The 18,927-nt window shown below is 41.4% G+C and overlaps 1 protein-coding gene across 1 annotated transcript in view; it reads left to right on the plus strand.

Moving 5' to 3' along the window:
- Nucleotides 1–18,927, plus strand: part of OTOGL (otogelin like) — a 356,745-nt gene that overhangs the window by 219,756 nt on the left and 118,062 nt on the right. The window contains exons 35-38 of the mRNA XM_073556969.1: nt 2,724–2,803; nt 6,031–8,216; nt 11,330–11,507; nt 14,799–14,941. Coding sequence (XP_073413070.1) covers nt 2,724–2,803; nt 6,031–8,216; nt 11,330–11,507; nt 14,799–14,941 — 2,587 coding nt within the window. The remainder of the gene's footprint in view (nt 1–2,723; nt 2,804–6,030; nt 8,217–11,329; nt 11,508–14,798; nt 14,942–18,927) is intronic.

Here is an 18,927-nt window from a genome sequence, read left to right on the forward strand (position 1 = left end):
ACTATCATCATACCGCTTGGAAAAAGTGCAATAACACGCGATCAAAAAGACAAATATAAATAAACATGGTACTGCTGAAAACGGCATCTTGTCCTGCAAAAAACGAGCTACCATACAGCATCATCAGCAAAAAAATAAAAAAGTTATAGCTCGCAGAATAAAGTGATTCAAAAATATTTTTTCTATAAAAGTTTTTATTGTGTAAAAAACACCAAAACATAAAAAAAGATATAGATGAGGTATCGCTGTGATCGTAGTGACCCGAAGAATAAAGCTGCAAAAACTAATTTTACCACATGCGGAAAGGAGGGGGAAAAAAAAAGCATTCCTAAATTGCTGGTTTTTGTTCAATCAAAAAATGAACAGAAAAATAAGAATAGAAAGCGATCAAAAAACGTTATGTGCCCGAAAATGGTACCAATAAAAACATCAGCTCTTCCCGCAAAAATCAAGCCCACACATGACTCTGTCGGCCAAAATATGGAAAAATTATAGCTCATTGAAGATCATTTTTGTGGAAAAAATATGATTTTTTAATTTTGCGGCTCTATGTTATAACCTTCTGTGAAGCCCTTGGGGGTTCAAAGTGCTCAACACACATTTAGATAAGTTCCTTGGGGGGGTCTAGTTTCCAAAATGGGGTCACTTATTGCCACTGTGTAGGTACAACAGGGGCTCTCCAAACGCGACATGGCGTCCGCTCTCGATTCCAGCCAATTTGACATTCAAAATCTCAAATGATGATGATGCTCCAACCCTTCTGAGCACTGCCGTGCGCCTAAAGATTGGTCTTCCTCCACACATGGGGTATCGGTGTACTCAGGAGAAATTGCACAACAAATATTGTGGTTCATTTTCTCCTGATACCCTTGACAAAAGAAAAAAAATTGTGTCCAAATAAAAATTTTTGGGAAAAAAAGTTAAATGTTAATTTTTTCCTTCCACATTGCTTCAATTCTTTTGAAGTACCTAAACGGTTAATAAACTTATTGAATGTGGTTTTGAACACCTTGAGGGGTGCAGTTTTTAGAATGGTGTCACTTTTGGGTATTTTCTGTTATATTGACCCCCCCAAACTCACTTCAAATGTGGTGTGGTCCCTAAAAAAAAAATGGTTTTGTAAATTTTGTTGGAAAAATGAGAAATCGCTGGTGAACTTCTAACCCTTATAACTTCCTAAGAAAAAAAATGTTGGTTCCAAAATTGTGCTGATGTAAAGTAGACATGTGAAAAATGTTATTTATTAACTATTTTTTGTGACATATCTCTCTCATTTAAGGGCATGAAAATTAAAAGTTTGAAAATTGCAAAATTTAAATTTTTTTTGCCATATTTCCATTTTTTTCATAAATAAACGCAAGTCATATCGAATAAATTTTACCACTAACATGAAGTACAATATATCACGAAAAAGCAGTCTGAGAATAAGCGGGATACGTTGAAGCGTTCCAGAGTTATAACCATATAAAGTGACAGTGGTCCGATTTCAAAATTAAGGCCTGGTCTTTAACCTACAAAATGGCTTGGTGATTAAGGGGTTAAAGGCATAGTAATCTTAGTGTATGTAAACTTTTGACTCTGAGAAAAACATGCATTTGTGTCTTTTTATATAGTGTATGTTAACTTCTAGTTTCAACTTTATACATAGTTACATAGGTTGAAAAAAGACCTATGTCATCAAGCTCAACCTTTCTCTACTAATTATACAGTACATTATTTGTGCGGGCTTGTTTTTGCGGGAGGAGATGAAGTCTTTGTTGGCACATAACGTTTTTTGATCACTTTGTATTCTGATTTTTGAGAGGCAGAATGAGCAAAATACAGCAATTCAGGATTTTTTTTTAATACTGTTCACTGTTTGGTAAACGTGGTCAGGTAGCCTCATTCATGCTTTAGGTCCGTACGATTACAGTGATACCACATTTATGTTCTTTTTGAATGTCTTGCTGCTTTTACATAATAAAAATGGAAATTATTGTTTTTCCATCACCATATTCTGAGAGTTATAGCTTTTTTATTTTTTTGATGATGGACCTGAAAGGGGGCTTGTTGACTTTTTTCGCGTTTTATTACTTGTTTTGAAGAAAAAGCATTTTTTTTGCCACATTTTTTATTTATTTATTTAACCATGCTCACTAAAGAGGTTAACTAGTGTGACTTTTATTAGTCTTATAATGCCTTTTATATCCTGCTCTTCTCATGTTCTGACAGGCCACCATAGCTTGCCAATCATTGTTTGCCCTCATGGTGTCATAGCAACTACCTGACCCCTGTGATTGCGGGAGCCCCCTCCCTCTTCCCTCCTTCTTCTAACATTCTAAATGCTGCAATCTCTATTGATTTGGGCATTTAGAAGGTTTAACAGCCAGTAGCGGACCTGAATACCACTTCTAAGGTCCTTTTAGAAATTGACCAAAGATCTACTAATAAGGGATCTATTAGCTAAAGAATACAAAATAGTTTCTACAAATATTTTGATACTTTATATCTGTATCTTACACAGCTCCCAATTACAAATATTTTGATACTTTATATCTGTATCTTACACAGCTCCCAATTAATCTGTTTTTATAACTGTAAATTCAGTAGAAGTCATTGAATATATACGATAAAAACATTAATAATATATTTTATTTGTTTTAACTTATTGTGAATAGTAAAATTTTTTTTGCTTTTTCATATTTTTCTTTTAACAAGGTTTCCTGTATATGTTATCTTTACAGTGTGGAAGGTTGCATTCCATATTGCCCAAGTCATATGATTCTTGATGAAGTTACCCTTAAATGTGTCTATCCAGAAGACTGTGAGTTTCCTAGCATATTACAGTTTTTGCATTATATACCGTATATACTCGTGCATAAGCTGACTCGAGTATAAGCCGACCCCCCTAATTTTGCCACAAAAAACTAAGAAAACTTATTGACACGCGTATAAGCCTAGGGTGGAAAATGCAGCAGCTACTGGTAAATTTCAAAAATTATAATAGATAACAATAAAAATAAAATTAATTGAGACATCCAGTAGGTTAATTGTTTTTGAATATCCATATTGAATCAGGAGCCCCAGATAATGCTCCATACAGTTCATGATGGCCCCTTAAGATGTTCTATACACCCCATACAATGCTGCACAAAGGTTAATAATGGCCCCATAAGATGCTCCATAGAATAATATGCCCCATATGCTGCTCCATAAAGGTTATGGGCCCATAAGATGTTCCATAGATTAAGCCTCATATGCTGCCCCATATGATGCTCTATAGATTATGCCCCCATATGCTGCTCCATAAAGGTTATGGCCCCATAAGATGCTGCATAGATTATGCCCCCATTTGCTGCCCCATAAAATGCCCCATAGATTATGCCCCATATGCTGCCCCATAAGATGCTCCATAGATTATGCCCCCATAAGATGCTCCATAGATTATTATTATTATTATGCATTTATATAGCGCCATTTATTCCATGGCGCTTTACATGTGAAAAGGGGAAATATAGACAAGTATGGTAAACATGTGTAAGACAAGGGACACACAAGTACATAAGGAGAGGGGACCCTGCCCGCGAGGGCTCACAGTCTACAGAGATGGGTGAGGATACAGTAGGAGAGGGTAGAGCAGGTCATGCTGTGGTTCAGTAGACCGAGGATCATTGCAGGCTGTAGGCTTGTCGGAACAGGTGGGTCTTCAGGTTCTTCTTGAAAGTTTCCTTTGATGGTGAGAGTCTGATGTGTTGCGGCAGGGAGTTCCAGAGTATGGGGGAAGCACGGGAGAAGTCTTGTATGTGGTTGTGGGAAGAAGTGATAAGGGGTAGTAGAGAAGGAGATCTTGAGATGATTGAAGGTTGCATGCGGGTAGGTACCTAGAGACCATGTCACAGATGTATGGAGGAGACAGGTTGTGGATGGCTTTGTATGTCATGGTTAGGGTTTTGAATTGGAGCCTCTGGGCGATAGGAAGCCAGTGAAGGGCCTGGCATAGGGGGGAGGCTGGGGAATAGAAGGGATACAGGTGGATTAGTTGGGCAGCAGAGTGTAGGATGGACTGGAGCAGAGCCAGAGTGCTAGAGGGGAGGCCAGAGAGTAGGAGGTTGCAGTTGTCGAGGCGGGAGATGATAAGAGCATGCACTAGTGTTTTTGTGGTTTCATGGTTGAGGAATGAGCGGATCCAGGAAATATTTTTGAGTTTGAGGCGGCAGGAGGAGGCGAGGGCGGCTTGGATATGTGGTTTGAAAGAGAGCGCAGAGTCAAGGATCACCCCAAGGCACAGAGCATACGTGACTGGGGAAAGAGAGCAGCTGTTGACATTGATGGATAGGTCTGGTGGAGGAGTAGAGTGAGATGGGGGAAAAGATGATGAATTCTGTTTTGTCCATGTTCAGTTTGAGAAAGCGAGCAGAGAAGAAGGCTGAGATAGCAGACAGACATTGTGGGATTTCAGTCAGTAAGGAGGCGAGGTCGGGTCCAGATAGGTAGATCTGCATGTCATCGGCATAGAGGTGATACTGTAAACCGTGGGATTCTATGAGCTGTCCCAAGCCGAAGGTATAGATGGAGAATAGTAGGGGTCCTAGGACAGAGCTTTGGGGAACACCGACAGACAGGGGGCGAGATGAGGAGGTGGTGTGTGAGAGGGAGACACTAAATGTTCGGTCTGTTATGCCCCATATGCTGCTCTTTAGATTATACCCCCATATGCTGCCCCATAAGATGCCCCATAGATTATGCCCCCATAAGATGCCCCATAGATTATGCCCCCATATGCTGCCCCATAAAATGCTCCATAGATTATGCCCCATATGCTGTTCCATAGATTATGCCCCCATATGCTGCCCTATAAGATGCTCCATAGATTATGCCCCCATATGCTGCCCCATAAAATGCTCCATAGATTATGCCCCTATAAGATGCTCCATAGATTATGCCCCCATAAGGTGCTCCATAGATTATGCCCCATATGCTGCCCCATAAGATGCCCCATAGATTATGCCCCCATAAAATGCTCCATAGATTATGCCCCATAGATTATGCCCCCATATGCTGCCGCTGCAAATAAAAAGAAAAATGACATCCTCTCCTCTTGTCCCTGGGGACCAGGTGGGGACACCGGCGTACTATGGGGGCCAGGTGCTGGTGTCTCCGCTGGCTCAGGACCCGGCACCTGAGATATTTACCTGTCCCTGGTCCAACGCTGCTCGCCGCTGTCTGCTGCGTCCTCTGTCAGTGATTGTTCAGGCAGCAGAGGGCGCAGCATGCACTAACCACGTAATCGTGCCCTCTGGTGCCTGAACGTCTCTGACAGAGGACGCAGCAGACAGTGGCAAGCAGTGATGGAACGGGGACAGGTGAATACTGCATATACTTACCCCCTCCTGGTGCGGTCTCTGCAGCTCCGCTTCTCCCATGGTCTCCCTTCCTTCCTTCAGTGGTCACATGGTAACGCTCATTAAAGTCATGAATATGCGCATATTCATGACTTTAATGAGCGGTACCACGTGACTGCTGAAGGAAGGACGGGAGACTGTGGGAGAAGCGGGAGGGACTCCAGAGACCGCGCCAGGGGGGTAAGTATGATCTGACACCCCCGCTCCCCCTCCTCCACTGACCCCCTGGTGTATATGACTCGCGTATAAGCCGAGAGGGGGACTTTCAGCCCCAAAAAATGGGCTGAAAATCTCGGCTTATACGCGAGTATATATGCCAACACAAACTTCTGTAAATTGAAGTTCATGGGCCCCACTGCAAAATTTCCAACAGAGGTGCCACTATCACTAGTCTTTAATAGTATTTTTATTCTAATATGGTCCTAGGTGTCATTTCAGTTCCTCCTAGGCTCAACAGCATGGGTGTTACTGCATCTACTATAGTCATGCTCCTGATGACTTAGATTCAGTAGTGCAATGGTTCCTTTTTTACTCATCTATTTTAACACAACAATAAATAATATTAGATACAGTTCCATCATTGGCCATTGCATTGATACATATATATGTAAACTATAATTTTATTGACATTATGTTTTATTTTTTTAAGGTGTCCCAGCAAAATCAACTGTTTTACCTTTTGTGACAAAGCCAACAAAAACCAGCCAAGCCCCAACAATATTGAGTACTACAGTAGAATCTCCAACAATGACACCTTCAACATCCCTAGATGTTTCTGATATTCCGACACCTTCTACAATACAATCATTAATGGAGAGAAAAACCACCCTCCAAGCACACATAAAATCTTCAATTACGAATACTTCAGACAAGTATGAGTCGCCTTTTAAACTACTTACCAGCGACTTTGACCAAACAACACTAAATACTTATTCTGCTAGCGCTTCGCAGCATACAACAAAAAGAACTAGTGCTGAAATGCGGGAAGGATCTTCAACTACTTCTGAAACATTTACACCTTCATTAAAAGACACCACATCACCTGAAACAGTAACATCTTTGGCATCTCTGCACACAATACCTGCAAGAGAAGCTGTTGACACAACTAAGACACCCACAAGAATGTTAGGTCAGTTTTCACAAGGCTTGTTCCAGCTGACAACAAGGTCTGTTACATTGTTGCCATATTCATCCATGACAGAGAGTACTGTTTCATCAGTAGCCACAGATACCTCAAGATCACCAGCACTACAATATTTATCTTCCCAAATGGAAACAAGCATGCCATCTGTGTCACTTACCTCAAATGTGGTCACTACTCCTTTAAGTACATCAATGAAACAAGTCCCTATCACATCTAGTACAACGACTCCTCAAGAGCTCCAACGTAGCCAGTCACCCCAAACAACTTTTAAAATATCCGATGGGAAGCAATTAACCAGCATGTTGTTTCATACTACTGTATTGAATACAACAGTTTCAGTCTTGCCTACATATACAACTGACATGAGTATATCTGTAAGTCAACCAAGTCTACTGACTTCACCATCATTTCGTCTGTCTTCAGCACTTACTCGAATACTTACAACTTCTATTCCTACATCAACATCTATCGCAGATCGACATCAAACAACAAAATCTGTAATACAAACAAAAATGAAAGAAGAATCTTCAACCCAGTCAACAAGTGTTTTTACATCTGAAAAAGTCCTTGCAACTTCCACCTCTGGAAGTACCTTCAAAGTGTCTACAACTCCATCCATAATAGATGAAACAATGGCACAGGTGTCAAGCACACTTTCAGATCTGCAAAACACCACATTCACGACAGACATGGGTGTTACATTAGAGTCAACTAAGCCAACAATTACACCTAGAACAAAAGACTATACAAAAATGTCCATTAAACACACAACTTTATCTACTACTAATGCAACACTAATTCAGACGCCACCTGTAACTCTCAGCACTAAAAAATTCCCCAAAACTACAGAGCCCCCATTCAAGACTTTATCTACTATTAAAGAACCTTTGGGAACAAGCTTTCCAACACAAGACACTCCAACTAGTAGTTTGGAAACTAGATCAACAAAGCATTCAGTTTTAGTCATACAGTCATTTGGTGAAAGTTCATCTATTAGTCCTTTTTTAAAATCAGATGGAGCTGTTAAAGTAACTACAAGTATTTCTTCCGCTTCATTGCCCAGAGAGAGTATGTTTACAACTTTGTTGCCTTCTAAAATCTTTGACACTTCCTCACATATGTATGGAAAAGTAACAGATTCAACAACTAGCTATTTAGAGCGGTATACAACTGCTGTCTCAAGTACTAAACATTTGGCGACACCAACAGAACTTACGACTAAGACTGCCACTACAGAGTCATCAACCATACTATCTACCATCGGTACCATCAACGGGACAACCTTGAGTGCTACTGCTTTTAATGAAACAACGAAAACAGTTGATGTCACTCACAGTTTGTTGAGCACAATAAAAGAAAAGCCATTAACCCTATCTGTACAAGCTATGAAAGAAAGCACCATAGGCATTACCCAACCAGAATATTCCTCTTTAGCAACTAATAAGACATTGACTTACATGTCTGACATTCCTTCAGTGGAGATTTTGGAGCCCATGTCTAATGTCACAGAACCAGCACAGTTGGGAACCACACAATCAAAACATACGCTATCTGATTCATCTGTTTTGCTCTCTACCACTGAATCCTTGAGCTCAGAAACGGCAACGGAGTTTATGACAAATCTTACAGCATCAGCAGATTACTATTCATTCGGAACCATGGTGCACACTAGCAGTTCCTCAGAATGCATGGTGGGTGATATATACTACTACAAATATGAAAAGTCTGTACATTTATGGCATTTCCTGATGTTTGCTGTAAGCATTTAATTAGGATTGGTTGTTTGTACCCTTAAAACTAAAATTAAATTGGTCTACTTATGCCTGTTTCACACATCAGTTTTTCACAATCAGTCAAGATCCGCCGTTTTGCGAAAAAAACGGATCCGCCAATTTTTCTTGCGGATCCATTTTTTTCCCCATTGACTTTCATTATCGGAGGATTTTGACTGATGACTGTCCGTTGCATCCGTATTTCTGCGGATCCGCCAAAATGTTGGCGTCCGCAGAGATCACCGAAAGGACCATGCAACTTTTTTTGCAGTCCGGATCTGCATTTTTGCCTTTTAACCCTGAATCAAGTGTCTCTGCTGGTTGAAAATTCTCTCTTTCTCTCCTTACCCGCAACCTCCATTCCTCGCGCGCGATCTCCAGCCCCACATCTCTCATCGCGCGATCTCCAGCCCCACATCTCTCATCGCGCGATCTCCAGCCCCACATCTCTCATCGCGCGATCTCCAGCCCCATCCCGCGAGATGACCGGTATTAATTTTTTTTTTTCCTGCCGCGGTTCCTTTAAATTTTTACCATCGGCGGATCCGTACATCCGCCGATCCGCTGTCCCCCGTTTCTGTCAGTCCACCCGCGGATCCGTTTTCTGCTATTTTGGCGGATTTAGACTGACAGAAAAAACTGAAGTGTGAAACAGGCCTTAACCTTTTCTAATGTTGGCACATTTCTTGTTTTTTTTTTATTGCCTCTGTCTATGCCCCATTTCATCAAAGAGTTTATGCCAGAATACTTGTGTAAAAAGCTTTGAAAAGTCGCAAAATTGTTGGAAAATGTGAGGCTGCTCAAATTTTATTTAACTTTCACACCATTTTCAATTAACTCAGGCAAACTGGGTGGAGTTAGAGTAGGACAGGGGTGTGACAGGATGTGGTGACCCTCATTTGTCAAATTCACGACGCGTGGTGGCATACCTTTTGCGACAAATCTTATTCCAGTCATTGCGCCTCTTAATGGATGAGATGTTTCGCACATCACCTCAGCCCCTCATTAAAGATCAATGTGAAAAATACCAGTCTTGATGAATCCGTCTCAAGTTTTCATTTATATTCTTTGACAGTCATAGGAGGGCTTGTTTCTTGCAGGACAAACTGTAGTTTTGAATGCCACCATTCAATTTATCATACAACCTACTGAAAAAAAAACAGAACAAACACTCTTTGTGGGAAATAGTGAAAAATAAAATCCCCAATTCTGCCATAATTGTCCAAGTTTCTTTTTTATGGTGCTTACTTTAGGACAATCCACCTTTATTCTGTGTATTAAAACTACTATGGCAGTGTTATATTAATTTAAAAAATAAATAAATCTCGGTTCAGTTTTTTCTAGGCAAACCTGTAATGGTCATTGATACTATTGGGTACATTGAACATGTTGATTGAGACAAAGTGAAAAACAGTTGTTTTATTTTTTTTAAGGCTTCAATATAAACTTTGACCCACAAGCCACATTTGGCTGCAATAAAATACCAGATGTCTACTAGATCTGGCGAGCCGGTCGACAGGTTGTGCATTGTGATGAGAAAGTATACTCATTGCTCGGGTTTTCCCAAGCATGCTCGAGTGATGTCCGAGTATTTTGGTGTGCTTGGAGATTTAGTTTGTGTCCACGCAGCTGCATGATTTGCGACTGCTAGACAGGCTGAATACATGTGGGGATTCCCTAACAAACAGGCATTCCTCACATGTATTCAGGCTGTCTAGGAGCCGCAAATCATGCAGATGAGATGACGAAAACTAAATCTCCAAGCACGCCAAAATACTTGGAGGACACCCGAGCATGCTTGGGAAAACCCGAGCAATGAGTATACTCGCTCATCACTAGTTGTACACCACTAATACTACAAATCCTTAGTTTCCAATCTGGCTCACTCTATGGTTACTATAAAGCTGTTTACAACACGCTCCATAACGCGCTCCTCAGCAATGACGCATTCACCTGAGCTAGAAGTCCCTCTTCTTCTCCCTACATCAGCGCACGCTCCCTTTGTGTTCTCCCACTCATAGAGATAGCACCTACTGCTCTCTATCTCTTTCACAAGCGGGCTCATACCATGTTTTATTTTATTTGCTCTATTTCCTCATGTGTTCTCCATTTTGCTTTTTTTTTACACTATTATCTTTTCCATATGTATTGAGATCTTTTTTTCACTCGATACCATCTTAACTCTGTGGATATTATTGTTTCAGTTTTGTATATTTACTTCAAGATGTTTTCTACTTCCCCATATTTCCTTCTATTCGCGAGTCACCACACCCTGTGTATTCCCCTTTATACTGCTGTCTGCCAGCCCCACAACCCTTACTTTCTCTGCAGTACTGAGGTTCTCCCTATCCTATGCAGATTCCTCCAACCCATTTTTCCTCCTCCATTCACCTCTTTTTTTTTTGTCAATATCAAGGTTGGCCCGTGACTTTGTCCAAGTTTTAATTTTGTCCCACTATGTAGTTGATGAGTTTGAAATCCTTGTTTTAAGGCATTCAATATGTGAGCTAAAAAATAACTTAATTAGTTTCTACTTTTACAGATGTGGTGTTACTCATTATTTTTAATTAATTTATTTTAATTAAAACTTGTTAAAACGGGGATATTAGCATTTACATATATATACATTTATATTTTGAAATTATTTTAAATATTTTTTTAGTCCTACTTAACGGAATTCTGAAGTTATCAAAAACGCAGTGTAGTCTGTTGGCTTGAATTGCAGCTGCACAGAGAAAATGAAGTTGTGCACTGTATAACGGATCTCTCCGAGTATGCTATGCTCGGTATACTAGGAGTGCGGCTGTAATCACGCCCAGATACTTTGAGTGACAGCTCATTCTACAGACACAATGCAGGCAAGTTGTCAATCAAAGTCAACTACATGGGGTTTTAGTGCTATTTACCTGCAGATTAACTACATTGGGCTTTTAACTGTTTCAGGACATATAGTGAAACTTATAAATAATACATGCAATTTATGAATAATGCAGAATATTACTACATGTTTTATATATATTTTTCTTTCACAGCCAAGGTATATTGAGCCACTGGATCCATGCAGTCAGTATGTTTGTATCAACATGGGATGGATGTTATATAATGTATCAAGTAATTGTCAAAAAAATGTGGAGAAACCCGATTGTGGCTTTCGTGGGATGCCTGTCCAAGTGAACAGTGACAGCTGCTGCCCAGAATGGGAATGTCCTTGTAAGCTCTTTGTTAAATAATTTAGCATTTAGTGGTTTCAAGCATATTACTAACAATTTGTGGTACTTTGGTGTGTGCTACTGAACAGAAAGTTGCTATGACATTATAATGGCCGCTTTTCTCGTGTTGTGTTTAGTGATGAGCGAGTATACTCGTTGCTCGGGTGTCTGAGTATTTTGGTGTACTTGGAGATTTAGTTTTCGTCGTCTCATCTGCATGATTTGCGACTGCTAGACAGCTTGAATATCTGTTTGTTAGGGAATTCCCACATGTATTCAGGCTGTCTACAAGTTGCAAATCATGCAGATAAGACGACGAAAACTAAATCTCCGAGCACGCCAAAATATTCGGAGGTCACCCGAGCATGCTCGGGAAAACCCGAGCAACGAGTATACTCGCTTATCGCTAGTTGTCTTACATATTGGAATAAATAGAAATACAAAGGCCCCAATTAATAAAAGTGTTTACTCTAGAAATCTGGCATAAAAAGAAATCCCAATCTTTTTGCGCAATAGCGACTTTTGGAGTTCACACCATTTTCAGTCAGTTCCTCCAAAATGGGCAAAGCTGGTGTGGGGCGAGCTGAGACATGGCAATGTCTTCTCATATACGGTAATTCATGAAAATTTGTGGCATATCTCACATTGCAAATCTTAATTCAGACAGGAGTAACATTTCTGGTGAAGTGTCTGAATCATTAAGAGGTGTATGTAAGACGCCTCTGACTCCACCATGCTCCCATCACATCTAGCGTGAACAATGCCGGTTTTGATAAATCGGTGCCTAAAGCCCCCTGTCAAACACAGTGATCTCGCTAGCAAGTTTTGTGACGCAACAGCGATCTCACCAGCTAGATCGCTGTGTGTGACACCTATCAGCGACCGGCCCCCTGCCGGGTAACGCTGATCGTTGTGAAAAGCCTTGGACATTTTTTTGATCGTTGGTCTCCCACAGGCCAGCACACATCGCTGCGTGTGGCAGGCGGGAAACTAGCGATCAGCATGCTGGAGCTTGTAACCAAGGTAAACAGCGAGTTTCTAAGCGATGCGTGGCGCTTAGAAACCCTCTGTGTACCTTAGCTACCAGCGCGCTGATGCTGGGAGCTGGTAACCAAGGTAAACAGCGGGTTTCTAAGCGCCGCTTAGAAACCCGCTGTTTAGCTTGGTTGCCAGCTCCCTGCACCAGCGCGCTGGTATCTAAAGTACACAGCGACACGCACGCTCGTCGTCGCTGGTGCTGATAGCTGGTGAAGCTGCCTGTTTGGCAGCTCACCACCGATCATGTAGTGACACACCAGCGATCCTGACAAGTTCATATCGTTGTCAGGATCGCTGGTGAGTCGCTATGTGTGACGGGGCCCTAAGTCTGTGTCTTACAGTCTTTGCATGCACTGCAATGCCTGGAGTGACTGTGGGTGTCTGAGCCCAAACTAACTGCCTCATATTCACAGCTGTTAGTTTGGATTTGAGCCTTGAGGTCTTTATACAGGCCTATGAAGAAGGTTTTGTTTTGCTTTTTTTTTTGTTTTTTTTTTTGTTTGAAGCATGTTTGTATAGGTGAATTAAGCTGCATGATTGGGTAACTGAAAGCCAACACTTTATCATCGACAATGTCATTGAAATTTTCCTTCCTGCCCCTGGTTACAATAAGAAGAGCAGCTTTAAGTGCACCTCTTAGCTCATAACTAAATAGTCACAGTTTTTTAACCAACCACACTTAGATCAATATTGCAAGTGAATATAAGAAACTTTGTAACATATTTTATCGGAGAAATATGCTTCTTTCTCCCCTTCTCTATGAGCTACCTGTTCTTTTCTCCCCACCTAATTAGCTCATCATTCACTCTGAAAAATGGCTAAAATCACTTAAAACTAGATAGAGTGCCAGCTCACTGATGAGTCTGATTACAGATGCCTATTTAAGTCTATAGAAGGGGGAAGACAGGAGACAGAAAGGGAAGCTGCAGCTTTCTAGCAAGTGCTTATGTTAACCCAGAGCTTGATTCATAAATACACTGCTGTTGATTTTGAATATGAATTAATGTCTATTTAGTTCTATAGAGGGAGGGTCAGTAGCAAGGTTGAACAAACAGTAAGGATGGCTGCAGGATTCTAGCAAGTGTTTATCTCATCCCAGAGCAGGAGTCATAGCTACAATGCTCAGTACTGCTGCATAATGTCTTCGATACTGCAGTTGCTTTTGAATATGAACTACATAGATGGGGATGCTTCATGATTCTGGGTATTGTGCATAGGAGACAATATAGCAGCTAATCTCCACCCATTACCAAATTAGAGACAGAGCATGCAAAGAGGAAAACAATTCAAGATACAGGTTATATAATAACTAGAAACAGTGATATTTCTCATGTTCAGACACATGATAGGCTATTCTGAACAATCACCTAAAATTATGGATACACTTTAACATTAATTTTAGTTTGCAAAGTGGAGCCTAAACTATTATCAAATATGTAACACTTGACAGTCTAATAAATATCTTTGCTTCTCTACATTTTTTTTACAAAAGATTTTAAATGCACAGTTTCAACTGAGCATGTGGCAAAATCTCTAAATGTTTTATGACGCTTCTCACTTACGAAATTTGAAAAAGACTAGACGGTGGTGGTTGTCATGTAGTCATATAGTTTATGCTACTTTGTGAAGCAAAGGCTAAAAGATTCAACATATTGGATTAAATTTACTCTTCCATATAGCTGGCATAAATGACTTTATGACAGATTTAAAAATGCCTCAAATTTCTTGAAAGGTGTACAGTTTTTTAAACACAAAGTTGAAAATGCCTTAGGGTGTGCGCACACGCTGCGGATTGTCCTGCGGATTTTTCCGTGCGGATTTGTCAAAAACTGGAGTTTTTCTGCTGTTTACCCTGCGGTTTTCCCCTGCGGTTTGACACCTGTCATGGAGCAGGTGCCAAACCGCAGCGGAATCCGCACAAAGAATTGACATGCTGCGGTTTTGAAACCGCAGCAAATCCGCGCGAAAAAATCTGCACTGTCTGCACTGCGGTTTTCATTTTTCATTGATTTTAATGGACCAAAACCACAGCAGAATCCGCAGCTTGTGCACACACCCTTAGTTTAAGTGTCCCTTTGGGTTCCTGATCACGGTTCAAATGATATATTTTGATTTTGCTCATGTGATGCATCAGATGTTCAAATTACGGAATGTTTCGAAAATACAGTATTAAAATAACTAAATATTCCAAACTATTAATTGTTTTTTTTTTTTAAAAAGGGTTTTCAATAAATGACAAAATATCTTCTTTCAGGCCAGTGTTCTGTGTTATCAGAACTGAGTATCATAACATTTGATGGAAATAATATTGCACTATATAACGCTGCGCCGTATATCTTGGTCAGACTTCCAAAAGAAACTATTGTTGCCCATATAGAAAAATGTCCTCCAAGCTTGGTAAGTTGTACAGTCTATTTACTGCTATTTATATGTATGGAATTGAAAAAAAAAAGTGTAATTAATTTTTATGAATGCACATTGTCCCCAGTATTACAGTAAAAATATCCAGAAGTATAATGTTTAGGTAACGCAAATTTTTCATTGATCAAGATTGGAAAAGATTCAGTGGTTAAAAAACCTTTTAAATATCAGTATATCTAATTTTTCTATTTATTTACACTCACCTATGTAGTGCCATCCATTAATTCCACAGCACTTTACAAACATATACTGTATGTGTGTGTGTATATATATATATATATATATATATATACACTCACTGGCCACTTTATTAGGTACACCATGCTAGTAAGGGGTTGGACCCCCTTTTGCCTTCAGAACTGCCTCAATTCTTCGTGGCAGAGATTCAACAAGGTGCTGGAAGCATTCCTCAGAGATTTTGGACCATATTGACATGATGGCATCACACAGTTGGCGCAGATTTGTCGGCTGCACATCCCTGATGCGAATCTCCCGTTCCACCACATCCCAAAGATGCTCTATTGGATTGAGATCTGGTGACTGAGGAGGCCATTTGAGTACAGTAAACTCATTGTCATGTTCAAGAAACCAATCTGAGATGATTCGAGCTTTATGACATGGCGCATTATCCTGCTGAAAGTAGCCATCAGATGTTGGGTACATTGTGGTCATAAAGGGATGGACATGGTCAGCAACAATACTCAGGTAGGCTGTGGCGTTGCAACGATGCTCAATTGGTACCAAGGGGCCCAAAGAGTGCCCAGAAAAAATTCCCCACACCATGACACCACCACCACCAGCCTGAACCGTTGATACAAGGCAGGATGGATCCATGCTTTCATGTTGTTTACGCCAAATTCTGACCCTACCATCCGAATGTCGCAGCAGAAATCGAGACTCATCAGACCAGGCAACGTTTTTGCAATCTTCTACTGTCCAATTTCGATGAGCTTGTGCAAATTGTAGCCTCAGTTTCCTGTTCTTAGCTGAGAGGAGTGGTACCCAGTGTGGTCTTCTGCTGCTGTAGCCCATCTGCCTCAAAGTTCGCCGCACTGTGCGTTCAGAGATGCTCTTCTGCCTACCTTGGTTGTAACGGGTGGCAATTTGAGTCACTGTTGCCTTTCTATCAGCTCGAACCAGTCTGCCCATTCTCCTCTGACCTCTGGCATCAACATGGCATTTCCGGCCACAGAACTGCCGCTCACTGGATTTTTTTTCTTTTTCGGACCATTCTCTGTAAACCCTAGAGATGGTTGTGCGTGAAAATCCCAGTAGATCAGCAGTTTCTGAAATTCTCAGACCAGCCCTTCTGGCACCAACAATCATGCCACGTTCAAAGGCACTCAAATCACCTTTCTTCCCCATACTGATGCTCGGTTTGAACTGCAGGAGATTGTCTTGACCATATCTACATGCCTAAATGCACTGAGTTGCCGCCATGTGATTGGCTGATTAGAAATTAAGTCTTAACACACAGTTGGACAGGTGTACCTAATAAAGTGGCCAGTGAGTGTATATATAGTGGCATAGTGCTACTCACCTACTCACCTGGCAGCAGATTAACATAGTCAGGCACACATTTTTCTTCCAAAACAGTCCATACGGTTTATGTAAGCATCATAAACCGCACCGTAAGCCTGGCTGCCAATCACCGGCTTACATATAGTCCATTACTTCATCACATGTGGCTTTACGAAGCATTCACTAGACATGCCGGACTCTCTCCAGTCACCAGGTGACCACACAGTTCAGTAACAGACCAATGTCAATGCACAACGTTCTTTCCCCATACCTAGGGTTGCTTCTTAGGAGCTCCTGCTCCACAAGCTGACTCCTCGTCAGTCTGTGGAGCTCATGGTCCACAGGCTGACTTCTTGTCAGTCCAAGGTCCTCAACAGGACAGCGAACACACTCTGTCCATGTGACCTGAACTTGGTCACATTACATGGTTGTAAACACCCTCATGGATGGGCGGTACATGTGTGGTTAGTCAATTCCCGCCCAGCTCTCTCATTAACCCTATAAGCCACCTTTATAAGTAATACACAAATATTTGTGGAACTTTAAGTCCCAGCATAGCCATATAATTTTGGCTTACAGCGCAGAGAACCTCTGCGACACATACTGGCCATTTACAATAATGCCAGTCCCTAATTCACCATCATAACTATACCTCCAGGCACATCCTGAAGTGCATACACAGCGCCCCCTAGCTATAACAGAGGTTACTGCATCACTATATATGTGTGTGTTTGTTGTGAGGCAGTGACTCCTGTTACAGCTAGGGGGCGCTGTATGTTCTCTCCAGAATACACACGGATGCGCATTGAGGCTTTGGGAATATATTGCAGTCACAGGCGTAGCTGGAATTGCAATGGCGAAGCAGTGACCGATGTCACAGGTAGGGGTCGTTGTGTAGTCTCCCCAGGATATGCACGGAGGTGTATGAAGTCCATAGGTGTGCATGGCAGTCATGGGTGTAGCTGTGGCTGCAATGCAAGCTGATAATAAAAGTAAGTGTTAGCCTTGGACATGTTAATGTCCAAGACAGAGATAGGGAAAACCTGCTCTGGATGTTGTGTATGAAACAGATTGCAGTATGATAGTAGTTTGTGCAGTCTGTTCCATTCCGGATCCAGGATTTCCATGTGGCTCAAAGTCACAGGTTTCTGTGATAAAAACCCTGCAGGAAAGGGTTAGTGAGATCTGAGCGTGAGTGAGTGAGTGCTTAGTGAGTCTCAGGTGTGTCAGTGCCAGAGAGAGACCTGGCAACTCACGGTGTACACAGACATTCAAGTCGTCCTCGGTGACTGGTCTCGGATGTGGACAGTTCTGTGCCCGGAGGTGAATAAGAGATTGATGTCCTGTGCCCGCAAGAAGACTTGCTTGTGTAACGATTGCAAAACAGGTGGATATGGTGCCCAGCTGCGATCCGGAGGATATCCTGGACTAGCGTGTGCAGTGCCTGCAACATGTAATGCTGTGTGAACAGAGTCTTGGATACGGTGCATAGACACTCACAGGAACTAGTCAGAGGAAGACTGAGATGTTTAGTGTCTGTAAAATGAAGGATGCCGTATAATATATATTCTGCAAATGGTGAAATGGATGCTAGTTATATGCATTGAAGTTATATGCACTTGTGTGGATTGGACATTTAATGCTGTGAGGAAACACATTAAAGAGACTTTTGTCTTTTGTGTTTGAATTTTTTCGGGTCACTGCCTCTTCACTGCGTACAGTGCTACTGCTGCCTTACAGTGTGTGTATGTGTGTATATATACAGTACAGAGCAAAAGTTTGGACACACCTTCTCATTCAAAGAGTTTTCTTTATTTTCATGACTATGAAAATTGTAGATTCACTCTGAAGGCATCAAAACTATGAATTAACACATGTGGAATTATATAATTAACAAAAAAGTGTGAAACAACTGAAAATATGTCTTATATTCTAGGTTGTTCAAAGTAGCCACCTTTTGTTTTGATTACTGCTTTGCACACTCTTGGCATTCTCTTGATGAGCTTCAAGAGGTAGTCACCGGAAATGGTCTTCCAACAGTCTTGAAGGAGTTCCCAGAGATGCTTTGCACTTGTTGGCCCTTTTGCCTTCACTCTGTGGTCCAACTCACCCCAAACCATCTCGATTGAGTTCAGGTCTGGTGACTGTGGAGGCCAGGTCATCTGGCGTAGCATCCCATCACTCTCCTTCTTGGTCAAATAGCCCTTACACAGCCTGGAGGTGTGTTTGGGGTCATTGTCCTGTTGAAAAATAAATGATGCTCCAACTAAACGCAAACCGGATGGAATAGCATGCTGCTGCAAGATGCTGTAATAGCCATGCTGGTTCAGTATGCTTTCAATTTTGAGTAAATCCCCAAGAGTGTCATCCTGCAAAGCACCATCACTCCTCCTCCATGCTTCACGGTGGGAACCAGGCATGTAGAGTCCATCCGTTCACCT

Source organism: Dendrobates tinctorius, unplaced genomic scaffold, assembly GCF_039654945.1.
Source record: "Dendrobates tinctorius isolate UK_male_01 unplaced genomic scaffold, ASM3965494v1 ptg000241l, whole genome shotgun sequence".
Classification (NCBI taxonomy): Eukaryota; Metazoa; Chordata; class Amphibia; order Anura; family Dendrobatidae; genus Dendrobates; species Dendrobates tinctorius.